The 16,199-nt window shown below is 41.4% G+C and overlaps 1 protein-coding gene across 1 annotated transcript in view; it reads right to left on the bottom strand.

The window, feature by feature from the left end:
* The window catches only part of tonsl (tonsoku-like, DNA repair protein), a 62,433-nt gene that overhangs the window by 42,156 nt on the left and 4,078 nt on the right, over nt 1-16,199 (bottom strand). The window contains exons 7-19 of the mRNA XM_060934358.1: nt 11,842-11,956; nt 11,513-11,658; nt 10,323-10,475; nt 10,087-10,212; nt 9,609-9,801; nt 9,431-9,486; nt 9,205-9,294; nt 9,047-9,119; nt 8,726-8,889; nt 7,932-8,055; nt 6,557-6,777; nt 2,879-3,347; nt 2,522-2,697 (exon numbers count right to left, since the gene is read on the bottom strand). Coding sequence (XP_060790341.1) covers nt 2,522-2,697; nt 2,879-3,347; nt 6,557-6,777; nt 7,932-8,055; nt 8,726-8,889; nt 9,047-9,119; nt 9,205-9,294; nt 9,431-9,486; nt 9,609-9,801; nt 10,087-10,212; nt 10,323-10,475; nt 11,513-11,658; nt 11,842-11,956 — 2,106 coding nt within the window. The remainder of the gene's footprint in view (nt 1-2,521; nt 2,698-2,878; nt 3,348-6,556; nt 6,778-7,931; nt 8,056-8,725; nt 8,890-9,046; nt 9,120-9,204; nt 9,295-9,430; nt 9,487-9,608; nt 9,802-10,086; nt 10,213-10,322; nt 10,476-11,512; nt 11,659-11,841; nt 11,957-16,199) is intronic.

Raw genomic sequence — 16,199 nt, 5'->3', positions numbered from 1 at the left:
TTATTTTCACTAAAACAAGTTATAAAAGCCTTTTTCTTTCACGTACATTAATGATTAACATGCCAAAAATATCAAATTTAATTCCCCTAGTTAATGAGGAATTTTCAGGAGTGCATTTAGAAAACGCGGTGATTTTCCTGGCTACACAGTTTATTACTTTGAAAAATATCAGACAGTTGAAGGTAAAGTCAGCAAAATCCCAAAACAGTACTGTTAAAAAGTAAAGGTCTGTTAGTGTTTCTAAAGCTTTCAGGTTTCAGTGTTGGGGACATTGAGCCTCGTTTATCAATCTTTTCGTAGAGTTGTGCATTTGCATAAGCTAAAGTGAACTAAACATTGCCAACTCATATTTATGCAAGTTGAAGCCAATTGTTTACATTAGTTCGTATTGTCTGTAAATTTAAAAACACCAATGAATACCAAATTTCTTATGTAAATCAGGGGCGTAGCTAGGATTTTTCAGGGGGTGTGCGCTTGTGTGTGTCACACACTGACTGGCAGCTTGAGTACATTATGTAACAAAAAATAATTACCATTGCTAGTTTTAGGCAGCTTAGAAACCGGCTCTTCCATTATTGCTGTTTCTTTCCATGTTTTCTTGATGTTGTGTTCTAGAAACGGCACTAAAACTTAGCTTCGAAGCCACAAAATGCAACTTTGATGGAAAAAATATGTAATAAATTGCTTCCCTCTCTTCACGTTGAAAGAAGGAGGAAAGTTTTGCTTGTTTTGACACGGCAAATTATTAACACGGCACGGTGGTGTAGTGGTTAGCGCTGTCGCCTCACAGCAAGAAGGTCCTGGGTTCGAGCCCCGGGGCCGGCAAGGGCCTTTCTGTGTGGAGTTTGCATGTTCTCCCCGTGTCCGCGTGGGTTTCCTCCGGGTGCTCCGGTTTCCCCCACAGTCCAAAGACATGCAGGTTAGGTTAACTGGTGACTCTAAATTGACCGTAGGTGTGAATGTGAGTGTGAATGGTTGTCTGTGTCTATGTGTCAGCCCTGTGATGACCTGGCGACTTGTCCAGGGTGTACCCCGCCTTTCGCCCATAGTCAGCTGGGATAGGCTCCAGCTTGCCTGCGACCCTGTAGAAGGATAAAGCGGCTAGAGATAATGAGAATGAGATGAGAATTATTAACACAAGAGGAAATACTCGTAATTTGCAACTAAAAAGACTGCAGCTACACTGGCAGCTTGAACATGCTTTCTAGTTGCGCTTGCGCAGACCAGTGTCAGTCCTGCGCGCCTTAGCTCGTGCGCCTAACGAGCTCCGGCACGCGCGCCGTTAACAAAGAACACCTGTCTTTAATCAATGAAGTACGTTTGGGCTATTTAAGGACTGCGCCCAGGCAAGGACGATGCGAAATATTACGCCACGTCTAGGAACACGAAAAATAAATTTCTCCATTCGGGAAACCGGAGATTTTCAAGAGTTTTGTCAAATATCTGGATTTCCGGGTCATTAGCGGAAAAAAAAAAAAAATCATATGAAGACTTTCATCCATATGTACATAATCCAGGGTTTCCATTGTGAGGATAGAATATTATGGTGTGAAAAGTATATTATGTAAAAGTATACTATATTAAAAAAATATATTATGGTGTGTAAAATATGGTATGAAAAGACTGCTGGGTGCATACGGTCCCAAGTCAGCTTAATTATAGCGGAGCACCATACCTAAGAAAAAATGGTAAACCCATCAAGTCGATTTTTTGTGGTTTGTCCGTGTACGTGTACCACCAGCCATACACACCGCCTAGTGGCCAGTGTTAGTAATTACCAGCCATACACACCGCCTAGTGGCCAGTGTTAGTAATTACCAGCCATACACACCGCCTAGTGGCCAGTGTTAGTAATTACCAGCCATACACACCGCCTAGTGGCCAGTGTTAGTAATTACCAGCCATACACACCGCCTAGTGGCTAGTGTTAGTAATTACCAGTCATACACACCGCCTCGTGGCCAGTGTTAGTAATTGCCAGTCATACACACCGCCTCGTGGCCAGTGTTAGTAATTGCCAGTCATACACACCGCCTAGTGGCCAGTGTTAGTAATTGCCAGTCATACACACCGCCTAGTGGCCAGTGTTAGTAATTACCAGTCATACTCATCGCCTCGTGGCCAGTGTTAGTAATTACCAGTCATACTCACCGCCTAGTGGCCACTGTTAGTAATTACCAGTCATACTCACCGCCTAGTGGCCAGTGTTAGTAATTACCAGTCATACTCACCGCCTAGTGGCCAGTGTTAGTAATTACCAGCCATACACACCGCCTAGTGGCCAGTGTGTGTATAAAACAAAAGAGACTGGCTATGAAAATTCTATAAGAAAATTCTACAACCCAGAGCTCCGCTTTTAGGCAGTGCCTAAATCTATATATTATAAGGATTCCCAGAGCTTCCACAAGACAGATTTGCTGACTGGTCACTAATTAGTCAACCCAGCAACTGGTTACTTTTTACCATAGTATTTTACATATCAGTGTTAACATCAAAGACTGAGACAACAAGAGACTCTCACCACTGCCTGTGTACTGTATAGCTGAGAGGGCTCATCAACAAGGGTAACGACGGGACTGGGTGACCTGGTGACCTCTCTTCTGCCCAACATCACCATACCAGGCAGTTGATTCATCTTCACTTGTCGGGCTTTATTATTCTTTTTCAGAGAGAGACTCCTGCCGGAGGACGACTGACCTGCATCGAGAAACATAATTACAAAATGCTTAAAACACACAGTAAGAAGCCTGAAAATATGTCCCTGTACCTTTACAGTCACATGGCTGTTTTACATGTTTTTAGCAGATATATGTGGAATAAATTAAGACACATTTAGTGATGAGTACTTTTTATTAATAACATCACTTTTGTTCCACACCTCTAGCAGACGACTCGGCTGGTCCAAATGCAGGATTTTGAATTCTAGATGCCACACTGTCTCTTCTGCAGTCTTGTTCTGAGACGACTCTCCGTTTCTTTTTTGGCTGAGCGCTCCCCAAGTCATCTTCCAGCCAGTCGTCTTGTATGTAATGCTCCTCAGGGACTAAAGCTGACACGTGACTGGTTGATACTGCTGGTGTGCTGCTGAAGGCTGGCTCTGATAAGCTCTGAGAGAGAAGACGGGACTTTGCACTGCCCAGGTTTTGAATGGCCTGATGGTATTCGTCTCTGCCAGAGCGAGGCTGTGAGGACAACTCTGTCTCTCTAACCCCATGTGGAGCAGGGATATCCTGAATGGCGCAGACTTCTTGTGGGGATGGAGAAACATCTGTAAAACGACGTCTTGGCCGCACGGGGCGCAGCGGGCTGATGTCAGAGTCCGAGTGTTCAGAGGTGCTGCTCTCATTCTGAGAGGGTAAATAGAGGAAAAAAAAAAAAAAAAAAAGAGTAGAAAAATGTTCAAACACCGGTCTTCTCAGTTCCCAGACATTTACACGTGCTGTTAAAAGCAGAGGTGATGTAATGCAGTGGTAAATATGCCCTTGTCCCAACTTTTTTGGAAATGTGTTGCTGTCATCAAATTAAAAATGAGCAAATGTTTTTCCAAAAAACAACATTCCTCAGTTTCAATATTTGATATGTTGTCTTTCTATCATTTTCAATAAAATATAGGGTTTCCATGATTTGCAAATCATTGCATTCTGTTTTTATTGACGTTTTACACAGTGTTCCAACTTTTTTGGAATTGGGGTTGTATTTGCAGCTAGAACTACTGTCAGTGCTGTGCTCAAAAATTAACAGTTTCTGACCAATCAGAATAGAGAATTAAAGGGGAACTGAAGACAAACTTTTTTATTATCAAAATTCTATTTATTTCTCATTTTATTAAATATAGGAATGCATTTTTGATAGCTATTTTGTCACTGCTATAGCAAGGTATGAGTGTTTGAAATATGCTATGTAATATATCAGTCCATATGTCAAAGCAATGGCCGTAAACAAGATTCGTTGAGACCTGTGCGAGATGAATCTATAGGACAGAAGTAAAACGTACAGCGGAAATCCAAGTAACCAACATCTACCAACGTTCCCTGTGTCTGAAATCACTCACTCACTACTCCCTATAATCGGGAATTAATATATAGAGGACTATATAGTGAGCACACTGGTAAAATGGGGGGGGGGGGACACACAAAAACCCGATTTCGGACACGAGTCCGTCGCGCCGTTATTTATGTCATTCCTGTTGCACAATTAAAATGCAGGGCTTAAAATTCGCGGTGGTCTGGTCGCCCAAGGCGACTTAATTTGTCATTTGGCAGGTAATTCCTGTCACTAGCCAGCCCGGCTGGCTAGTTGAAAATTAAAAATATATATGAAGCGAAGATTCAGACACACCGTCAACTAAAGCCACCACATATTAAGCGTGTGCCGTGTCTGTGTTAATCGATGTGTTTATCAGCAGGACGGAAACTACCGAAGAATTCCGAATCATATCGTGTACGAGTCAGGCTGTCGGTTTTTTCACTTCTGGACCAGGTGGGTGGAGCACAGAAGCACGACAGGCCAGAACTGAGTTCTCAATGAACTATTTATTGCTAGCTTTTCAGCCTTTTATTACTTCCCAGCCACCCGCGCACGTGCGCGCACACACACGTGTTCTGGTTGGGGAGAGATAGCTCCCTTTCTCTGCTCTCCTCTCCTTTTAAAGGGCGCGGTCACTGGGGAAGACACACAAACACAGGTTAATCTCCATCAGGTGCAATGATTCCACCACTTACCTTCCCTGACTCCGCCCTCCATTCACAGACCGCTGCTTGGCCACGCCCCCGCTGCCACATCTCGTTATCAAATTCAATAGATGTGGCCACATTATTGCCCATTTAAACATGTGTTTTTTTGTTGTTTACATCTACATCTGCCAAAGCTACGTTGCGATGGGGAATTTTCTGAAAGGTGTACAGAAACCGCCAGAGACGGGGACAAAGCGACCTCGGTCTAAAGAGGAGAAAAAGGCCACCGATAAAGCGTACGAGAAGGAGAAACGACAAAGGACTTATAAGCAAACATGGGAGCAGAGTAGGCCTTGGCTGCGATACGATTTTTATGGAATAATTCATTTTTTTCAAGTTGATTCCTAGTCAATATGAAGCTCCTAATGCTTTCTCTCTCATAAAGGGTTGTTCTCATTTATGTATTTAAACAACAGTATCAAAATACTCGGGTCCTGAAATAAATGCATATTAGTCATGAACAATGGTAACTACTCTCTTTTGCGTTATTTTTGACAGAAGTAAAATTCATACATGAATAAATTTTGGCTAGTCACTTTGGAAGGTAACTAGTCCGGCTGGCTGGTGAAAAAAAATATATGAAATTTCTAGGCCTGAAATGTATCAGATCAGTCAGCTGGTGGGTTTTCAAAATAATAAATACATGCATGTATTTTTGTGATAAATCCATATTATACTGAGCATATTTCCCACATTAATCAACGCAAAGTACCTGCATCTTTCAGTTTTTTTTAAATCAAGGCTGAATACTTTCTTCTTTGCTGCTGCCTTTTGATTTCTTTTAGTACAACCACACAGTGTATGATGGGATATATAGCTTTGGTTAGTGACCATTGGTTGTACACTACTTTTTGTGATGCATTGGGGGATACTTTGAGTGCACTATATAGGGTGTAAATAATCCTCACCAAGGTTTCGGACAGCACTACAAAATGGCGTCCTCACTATATAGGGCACTATATAGCGAGTAGGGAGCGATTTCAGACACGGGTTGTCAAAAGATGCGCGCGCCCTCTTTCGAATGCTGATGTAATCAAGCCGGAAGTTTTGTTTGTTTTGATAGCAAATCAGGAAAGTTTGAAAAAAAAAGTAGGCAGTAATCGTCATTTAAACTCATTTTTGTGCAATATTTCGTTTGGAAAACAGTTTTCAAAATGGCGGCGCTGACGCTTCACGTTTCAAAGTCTTGCACAAGTCTCGTGAAGATCGCACGGATAAGTGACGCCTGCTGTGGACCAAACGAACTAAATTTAACATGGCTAAAAACCGAATAGGCCGATAAGTATAATATTTAATTGCAATTAGTTGCCAATACAAGTCACGATATAAGGTTACTAAAACCGAAAATGTAATTAAATAACACATTAATTAAGAAATAAAGCAAGTTTAAAAATGACTTCAGTTCTCCTTTAACCAGCACTGTGGTATATCAAATGTATAACTGGGGAAGCCATGGCCGAATGGTTGGAAAAGTAACTTTAGGACCAAAAGGTCGCCAGCTTGACTCTCTGGACCAGCAGGAATGGCTGAAGTACCCTTGAACAAGGCACCTAACCCCCAACTGCTCCCCAGGCTGCTCTGGGTATGCTGTATGTCGCTCTGGATAAGAGTGTCTGCTAAATGCCTGTAATGTAATGCAATTTATGATATTGCTGCCCCCTTCAGTTCACTAGGGGATTGTGACCCACAAGTTCCCAACATATGTTTACATAAACTTGAGTGCCAGTTCAATCTAATAACTTGGCCACATACAATAAGTGCAAAACAGGAGCAATAGGCACCTACTGAAACAGTTAAAGGCAATAATATCAGTGAAATCTCACCCCAAACAGAACACTCTCTTCAGTCCCCCTGGGTTGGTGGCGTGGGCCAGTGGATCGCCTTGCTCGGGGAGGAGTACTGGCCTCTGGAGGGGTATGTGCATTGAGCAAGGCATGCTGGGACGTGGGGTGGGACTTACACTGATGCAGCAGTGGCTCTGAGCATTCGGTGTCAAACAGCTGACTATCCTGTTGAGGCTGTGGAGTCACAGGCACAGCTGCCACTACAGCACAGACAGCAGAGACAGAAAATGTCATTACTGACTGATCAAAAGCCTATTGTCTAATCGGACATGTACAAAGAGAAAGCCAGTGCCATAATTAGTTAGTTGTTAAATTTTTAACACCATGCCGACTGAAATGATTACTCTCTCTCTCATTATCTCTAGCCGCTTTATCCTTCTACAGGGTCGCAGGCAAGCTGGAGCCTATCCCAGCTGACTACGGGCGAAAGGCGGGGTACACCCTGGACAAGTCGCCAGGTCATCACAGCGCTGACACATAGACACAAACAACCATTCACACTCACATTCACACCTACGGTCAATTTAGAGTCACCAGTTAACCTAACCTGCATGTCTTTGGACTGTGGGGGAAACCGGAGCACCCGGAGGAAACCCACGCGGACACGGGGAGAACATGCAAACTCCACACAGAAAGGCCCTCGCCGGCCCCGGGGCTCGAACCCAGGACCTTCTTGCTGTGAGGCGACAGCGCTAACCACTACGCCACCGTGCCGCCCCGAAATTATTACTTATTATTAATATAATTGTACTAATGTAATAAAAGTGAAGTGTGTAAGCTCCATCCATTATCCGTAACCGCTTATCCTGTGCAGGGTCGCGGGCAAGCTGGAACCTATCCCAACTGACTGTGGTCCAAGGTGTACCACGCCTCTCGCCAAGTCATCACAAGGCTGACACACAGAGACAAACAACCATTCACACTCACATTCACACCTACGGTCAATTTAGAGCCACCAATTACCCTAACCTGCATGTCTTTGGACTGTAGGGGAAACCAGAGCACCCAGAAGAAACCCACACAGGCACGGGGAGAACATGTAAACTCCACACAGAAAGGCCCCCGTCGGCCGCTGGGCTCGAACCCAGAACATTCTTGCTGTGAGGCGACAGTGCTAACCACTACACCACCGTGCCACCCAGTGTGTAAAATCCATGTATGAAATTTAGCACATTCCACTGAAGAAAGAAGTTATGCTTACAATTGCAACTGGCTGTTTTGATTCTCTCCCTTAAGATTAATTTCTCTCTTGCATTTTTATAACTCCATAGCACTGTAAATGTGTTTGAGACATAATGAATGAAATTCCAATAGACAAAGCCAAATTCTGATAAATTACTGAACAACTCCTAACCTGATCCTGTCAGCGCTCTCTTCAGGAGTTTCTCCGTTTCTGAACAATCCTGCTGTGCTTCCTGGTCCAGTTCACGACCATACGTCTTTATCCACTGTCGCAAGGTGTCCAGAGGCTTGTCACCCTGATACATGCACACAGAATACACACAAGAACATATCCATTAGCACTAAAACAAAATCTAAAAGCTCTCTACACACACACACAGGGCAGTAAATTAGCATTTATGGGACCAATCCTCATCCCGTGTTAGCATGTAAAGGCTACCATGTGCTTCCTCTGAGACACATGAAGCCATCTAACTGCATCTTTTCAAACAGCTCATGCTGCATCACACACTTCCAAGAAAGAGCTATCTACCCTCTTCCACATACATGAGCTCACAGATGCGCACATTTGGAATGGCGCAGTGTGACTGACATGGGAAAGACAGGATACCATTCCTCCCAATCTGACCAGTTTTGCTCCTTAGGCTCATGGTCACAGATGGCTGTGGCATTGTCAGGATTTGAAATAGAGATCTCATGACAATAAGGTGAATGCCACTCAGGAGCTCTGCAATTTTTTTTTTTTTAATCTCTGTAGTTCCACCCTTTCAGGATTGAGACTGTTTTTCAGAGGGGAAAAAAAATTATATATATATATATATATATATATATATATATATATATATATATAAATAAACCATTTAAAAAAAAAAAAACTCTGCTTTGGTAACAAATTCAGTCATGACCCTTAACTGTAGAATGCTATACAGATACAGCTGTGGATTTGTATTTATACTTATATCAGACCTTGTTGTTGCGGACGTTAACTGAAGCCCCTCTCTGCACCAAAAGCCGTGCTACCTCAAAGTGCCCACAACTCAGAGCATCATGCAGGGGTGTTACCCCATCACAGTATGCACCACCAGGATCATTTATGTTTGCCCCTTTATCCAACAAGAAGGTTACAATCCCTAAAACATACAGGCACAAAACAGATCAGCTGTTGAAACAAGAACTTTCTAAACAAGGAAAAAACATGGTTGGCTACAGGTGAAGCTAACAGGACAGTATCTACCACAGTTTAAACTCAGGAGGTTACAGTGAAAGACCACATCATAATCTCTGTACCTAGATGGCCGTGGTTGCAGGCTTCATGCAGTGGAGTCCAGCCACAGTGATCTCTGGGATTTAGTGGATGGCCCTTTTGCAGAAAAAGAACAGACATTTCAGATATAATCACATCATCAGAGCTGAGCTATTGGCTTTGGGTGAGGAGTTCAGCTCACCTGCTCTACCAGGTAATAGATCTGCTTCAAGTTGCCCTCAATGCAGGCTCGATGCAGTGCAGTTTCACCCTTCTCATTCCGGCGGTTCCACTGCATGTGTTCACACCCATGAGATATGTGAGAAACACAAGAGGTGGTTAGAGAGAAATAGAGAAAGAATGATGAGACACAAACATAAGGAAATGCCAGATAATATGTAGAGCAGCTTTGAATAATCCACACTTACCCTGCCAGTTTTTCTTCTGCCAGTCACAAGCTTATCATAGCCCTCCAGATCATCATCTGCGCGCGCGCACACAAAAAAAAAAACCCACACACACACACAGTACATATGAACAAGGCATTCATGACTATTATTACATTATAACCATCTTCATGAAGATTATCTTATTTGTTTTCTGTACCAGAATCTGAAAGCTGGATGTCGCTGTCCAGAGGTTCACTATTCTGCAGCTCCTCTTCCTCCTCGTCTTCGTCACTGTCCTCCAAACGGCAGCCCTCTGCCTCACACAGCTCCTGGAGACGGGCCTCTGTGGCATCAGCACCTTCTGAGCCAACACGCTTTTGCGCCTGCAACCACATCTTCAGCACACGTCTCTGCAGCCAAGAACACAAAATACACACACACACAAAAAAAAAACACCCAGACATCATTAACTTTTTGGGGTCAGTAATTAGCAGTTTGAATGGCGTTCTTGACATTTTTCTTTTACATATACAGTGGTGGAGGTTTCAGGTCAAATAAAGGGGTGGGGGTACACAACAAGTGGAAATATCCCCATAGTATAACGGAGTTGTCAGTTTCTTATTTAATTTGTCACCCATCTGTATATGTACGCAAATGGGATGTGTGAACGTGGAACATGAAGAACAGTCAGGAACCTGGAGTTTGCTTTGAGATGCTCTTTCGGCACAATTCAGAGCAGCAGTGTAACTGTTGTCCACCTCCTCCAGGCTCGCACCATGCTCCTCCTGACAGCCCGCAATGTTCAGCCATGTTTCACACTCCTGCCACACACGCATCAAACAAACACTGAGCAAATCTATGAGCAAAATATGTCACTGCTCCTTGTAATCTTTTATCTGTAAACAAGATCAGGGTATGTGTGTTGTGGTACCTCTTTGGGATTGCCTTCTCTCAGCTTCAGCTCGTGTCTGTAGTGCTGTAAAGCTTTGTTGTGCTGTCGCAGGTCAGAATACGTGGCCGCCAAAGAGACATGGATAACAGCCAGCTCTCGAGCAGGCTTCCCTAACTTTTCAGCACATGACAACTAAAACCATAAATGCAAAATATAAGAAGTCTGGAGAAACAAATAAGATATCTAGGCAATATACCAAAACCATGGAAACAGTATACAAATAAACAGCAAGAGAACTGCATTAAACAAATTGTTTGGCCACAGAAAATGGTTTGCTAGGAGATGGAAATTTTGCACACCAGTGAAAAGTGTGATAAAGATGAGACATGTCCCAAATGGTTATTCCTCAAACATCTGGAATGGCATTGTTCGTAATTACTAATTACATCTGTAACTGAAAAAAATGGTAACTTTCCTGCCTGACTGGTAACTGACCCAGTGCATGATTACTATACCACATTACCTATGAATTGCAGTACATATTTTCAGACATGGAAGATGCTTTCTGTCTCAACGTGCTACCTTTCACTACTCAAAAAAACAGTTTGAGACGCCGCTGCAGCACTTCTACATACTTGCCCATTTAAGTGCACCGTTAAGGCTAAAGAGATTTTGTACATTACTCCGATTCTTAGACCAAAGTATAGGAGTAAGCTTTCTGATCTCTAATAATTTACACACACCGCCTTTTTTTTTTTTTTAAAACTCTGAACAGCTTTATACATACTGACCCTGCTTCTTAATGTTTAAACAAATTAACACTTGTATTGAAACAAAATAATATACAATTAAATATACAAATCAATCATCTGAATCACATGTAGCATACACCGTCAAGCACTGGACCTCTCCTAGCTGGTCTCATTCTTTCATAGAATGACATGAAACTATTTGCTGTTGGTTTAATTCTGGCTTCAAGATGATCATCACCACTGTTTTCATCTATGCAATGTATTTTTGTCCAATTAAGAATAAACGGTATGTCAGAGTGAGAAACCACACAAACAAGTCTATATAAGATTATTTAACAACTTGACATAGTGTTTGGCAAATGTGTGATTTAGCTGCACCTATTAAAGGCAAGCTTTTGTACCGTGTATTTACCTGGCAGCCACAGTATAAATCTTCCTTTTGTAAATTAGGTTTAAATATGTATAATATCCTCTTGCCTGTGTGTGATAGGCTTCCAGAGCTTTGGAGTAGCAGCCCACTTTGCAGTAGAGATCTCCCAGTCCTTCTGCAAGACCCAAAGCCTCCTGAGAGACGGTGTTATTGACGGCTCCCATAGCTTCCTCCAGGTGACAGCCACGGATTGCTGCAGAAACAGTGTCCACATACAACGGCACAGAGAATGAACTGATAGATATGATAAACACAGGATAAGCGGCTACAGATAACGGATGGCTGGATATGGTAAACACACAGACTCCCTTTAAAAAAAGAAAAAAAATTGGACCGTAAAAAGGCTCAATTACAGCCTCCCCACTTTCCCTCTTACCATATCTCAGGTCCCTCTTGACTGCCTCTCGTTCTGTAGGCTGCTGGGAGCCAAGGCAAAAGGCCTTCTTCAGAGAGCGTCGGGCTGCCAGCAGGTCTCCCAGATTCAGGAGAACCTACACAGATATAAAATACATAAGACATAGGGAAAAAACCCCAAAACAAAACCAGAGCACAGCCCACTTGGCATCTTTATAACCCTTGAATACTTACACAGGCCTGGGATGTTAGAACACTAGGTGTAACACTAGTGTTACTGTTAAGCATGCAACAGTAAGTTGTGATACAAATTTATGACAATACAAACGATGAAATAAAAAATTGTGATTATTATCTTAGTTTTCCTTGCTGTAATTGTGTTTTTCAGACAGCAGGGTGTAAAATAGTGGGAATACACGTGACTTCATCCGAGGTGGAAGTAACACAGCACTAATACAGGTCCATGAAAAACACAAAAACAGACCTAAAATGGAAAGAACTGTTGAGTGATTAACTACACACATCGATTTAACAAGACATCGGAGCCCTCTTCTTACAGAGTGCTGAAAACTAATGAAAAGAGAAACAAATAGGTCAAGGTCTTTTTGTCATTTCAACCATATACAGTTGGTACAGTACACAGTTAAAACGCAATTATGTTTCTCCAGGACCATGGTGCTACATTGAACATCACAGGACTACAAATCTACGCATAACAAAGTGCAAGAGTGCAACACTGCAGACAGTAATGACACAGACAATAAACGACACAAAGTGCAGACAAAAGCAACATAAGGTACAGAGTTGAGTGTGCATATTGACATAAAATACAGCTAGTATGTTCATAAAAGTTTATTAAGAAAAGACCTTTGTTATTAACTTTTTTCATTTTTAATAAAAGGAATATTTTAGTTAAAAGGCTATTATATTTTGCTCCAACCTTTACAAATGTGGGTAAAATACTGTTGTTATTAAGAGAATGAAACAAAAGTTTCTTCATTTAACTTTAACAAAATGAATGTTTAAATTGATGATAAAATACATGTTGCAATTTTTGGTAAAACAATAAACGAAGAAAATTTTATTTTCAAAAATATTGTGGGAAAAATAAAATAATGAACCCAATATCATGAATTGAATCAAATCATGAACTGAGTGATTTGTTCCATGCTTAGTTACTGTCATTATGATATCTGGTTGTTCACAAATTAATTTTAATAACTGTTACATTATTTTAAATCAGTTCACTTTTACTTTATAATATTTTACCTTTTTTTTTCCTGGAGCCTGTTTCTTGTCCAGAAAAATGTACATTTCATTTCCCAACTTTTTTTCCCTCAAGGATCTGTTCCGAACATATCTGAAAATATCTGTTCATTTTGAATGACTTTATATGATTCTAGTGACATTTCACGGCAGTACAGTAATGTAGTGGTTAGCACTGTCGCCTCACAGCAAGAAGGTTCTGGGTTCGAGCCCCATGGCTGACGGGGCTCCCCACAGTCCAAAGACATGCAGTTAGGTTAACATGGGATGGCCTTGGGCTGAAGTGCCCAAGAGTGGCGGCACACATGTATGCAGCAGCTTTGCTCTCCAATGATAAACTAAAAATTTCGTTGTACATTTGTTCAATGACAATAAAGGCATTCTATTCTATTCACCACAATGCATGATTTCAGTATATATGTTGCCAGTCAGTAGATTAAGTTATATCAATGCATACAGTGGTGCTTGAAAGTTTGTGAACCCTTTTGAATTTTCTATATTTCTGCATAAATATGACCTAAAACATCATCAGATTTTCACACAAGTCCTAAAAGTAGATAAAGAGAACCCAGTTAAACAAATGAGACAAAAATATTATACTTGGTCATTTATTTATTGAGGAAAATGATCCAATATTACATATCTATGAGTGGCAAAAGTATGTGAACATTTGCTTTCAGTATCTGGTGTGACCCCCTTGTGCAGCAATAACTGCAACTAAACGTTTCTGGTAACTGGTGATCAGTCCTGCACACTGGCTTGGAGGAATTTTAGCCCATTCCTCCATACAGAACAGCTTCAACTCTGGGATGTTGGTGGGTTTCCTCACATGAACTGCTTGCTTCAGGTCCTTCCACAACATTTCGATTACATTAAGGTCAGGACTTTGACTTGGCCATTCCAAAACTTTAACATTATTCTTCTTTAACCATTCTTTGGTAGATCGACTTGTGTGCTTAGGGTCATTGTCTTGCTGCATGGCCCACCTTCTCTTGAGATTCAGTTCATGGACAGATGTCCTGACATTTTCCTTTAGAATTCACTGGTATAATTCAGAATTAATTGTTCCATCAATGATGGCAAGTTGTCCTGGCTCAGATGCAGCAAAATAGACCCAAACCATGATACTACCACCACCATGTTTCACAGATGAGATAAGGTTCTTATGCTGGAATGCAGTGTTTTCCTTTCTCCAAACATAACGCTTCTCATTTAAACCAAAAAGTTCTATTTTGGTCTCATCCATCCACAAAACAGTTTTCCAGTAGCCTTCTGGCTTGTCCATGTGATCTTTAGCAAACTGCAGACAAGCATCAATGTTCTTTCTGGAGAGCAGTGGCTTTCTCCTTGCAACCCTGCCATGCACACCATTGTTGTTCAGTGTTCTTCTGATGGTGGACTCATGAACATTAACATTAGCCAATGTGAGAGAGAGCCCTTCAATTGCTTAGAAGTTACCCTGGGGTCCTTTGTGACCTTGCCGACTATTACACGCCTTGCTCTTGGAGTGATCTTTGTTGGTCCATCACTCCTGGGGAGGGTAACAATGGTCTTGAATTTCCTCCATTTGTACACAATCTGTCTGACTGTGGATTGGTGGAGTCCAAACTCTTTAGAGATGCTTTTGTAACCTTTTCCAGCCTGATGAGCATCAGCAATGCATTTTCTGAGGTCTTCAGAAATCTCCTTTGTTCGTGCCATGATACACTTCCACAAACGTGTTGTGAAGATCAAACTTTGATAGATCCCTGTTCTTTAAATAAAACAAGGTCCCCACTCACACCTGATTGTCATCCCGTTGATTGAAAACACCTGACTCTAATTTCACCTTCAAATTAACTGCTAATCCTAGAGGTTCACATACTTTTGCCACTCATAGATATGTAATATTGGATCATTTCCCTCAATAAATAAATGACCAAGTATAATATTTTTGTCTCATTTGTTTAACTGGGTTCTCTTTATCTACTTTTAGGACTTGTGTGAAAATCTGATGATGTTTTAGGTCATATTTATGCAGAAATATAAAAAATTCTAAAGGGTTCACAAACTTCCAAGCACCACTGTATCTACAGGGATGAGAATGAAAAATATTAAAGTCTGAAAAAAGATGGGGGTTTGGGGGCTGCAGGCACCCAGCGGGGCCCAGGGGCAGAGCCCCGGTGGGGGCCCAGGAGGCGGGAGCTAATGATTTTTGGCTATTTTTTTTTTTACCCCAAAACCATTAATTTTATCAGCAAAAAGTTGCAATTTATTTGGAAATAAATTCCCCTTCTTGGTGGACTCCCAGGTGAAAATGATTAATATGGTACAAGAGAATTGTTTTTAATCAATTCACATTTGATGAATCAATGCACCTTTTAATATAAACGAGCTCTACAGTATTATATTTCAGCATTTTTGCTATTCATGTCTTTGAATAATCCTTTAAAATGAAGTGCAAACCAGACAAAAGTTCTATCATATAATTCTCTTAAGCTTTCTTCTGATGTTATCATGGTAGCAGGAGGCCTTGCATATTAAGCAGGCAACATTCAACATCACTTATCACTTCCCTTTCAACTGTTGTGTGTACTAACTAGGTTTTATCTGGACAGGATGTTGTGTAATGTAATACATATACCATATGGTCAATTTGAAGATCAAGATGGTGATTTTGAATTAAAGAACAGGCATGTACAATTGGCATTACATATTGGAATTTTTTTTTTTTTTAAAGATTTTTTTTGGGCTTTTTTCACCTTTATTGGATAGGACAGTGTAGAGACAGGAAATGAGTGGGAGAGAGATGGGGAGGGATCGGGAAATGACCTCGGGTCGGAATCGAACCCGGGTCCCCGGATTTATGGTATGGCGCCTTATCCACCTGAGCCACGACGCCCCCAGGAAATTTTTTTTTAAATCAAAAACTATAAGTTCATCTCGGCCTAAAAAATTTGGGCAGACGCTCCCGCGTGGCACATGCCAGCAATTCCCCCCCATGAAATGAACAATAAGTAGGAGAGTTATACATGGTATCATACCTAAAATTTTTTTATCAGAAATATAGATATGATACTATGATTCTCCCCAACATACTACATTAGATAAGCTAACCCCATTTATAAAAGATAC

Source organism: Neoarius graeffei, chromosome 11 (assembly GCF_027579695.1).
Source record: "Neoarius graeffei isolate fNeoGra1 chromosome 11, fNeoGra1.pri, whole genome shotgun sequence".
In the NCBI taxonomy this organism is placed as follows: domain Eukaryota; kingdom Metazoa; phylum Chordata; class Actinopteri; order Siluriformes; family Ariidae; genus Neoarius; species Neoarius graeffei.
This window is presented reverse-complemented; position numbering and strand designations above follow the sequence as displayed.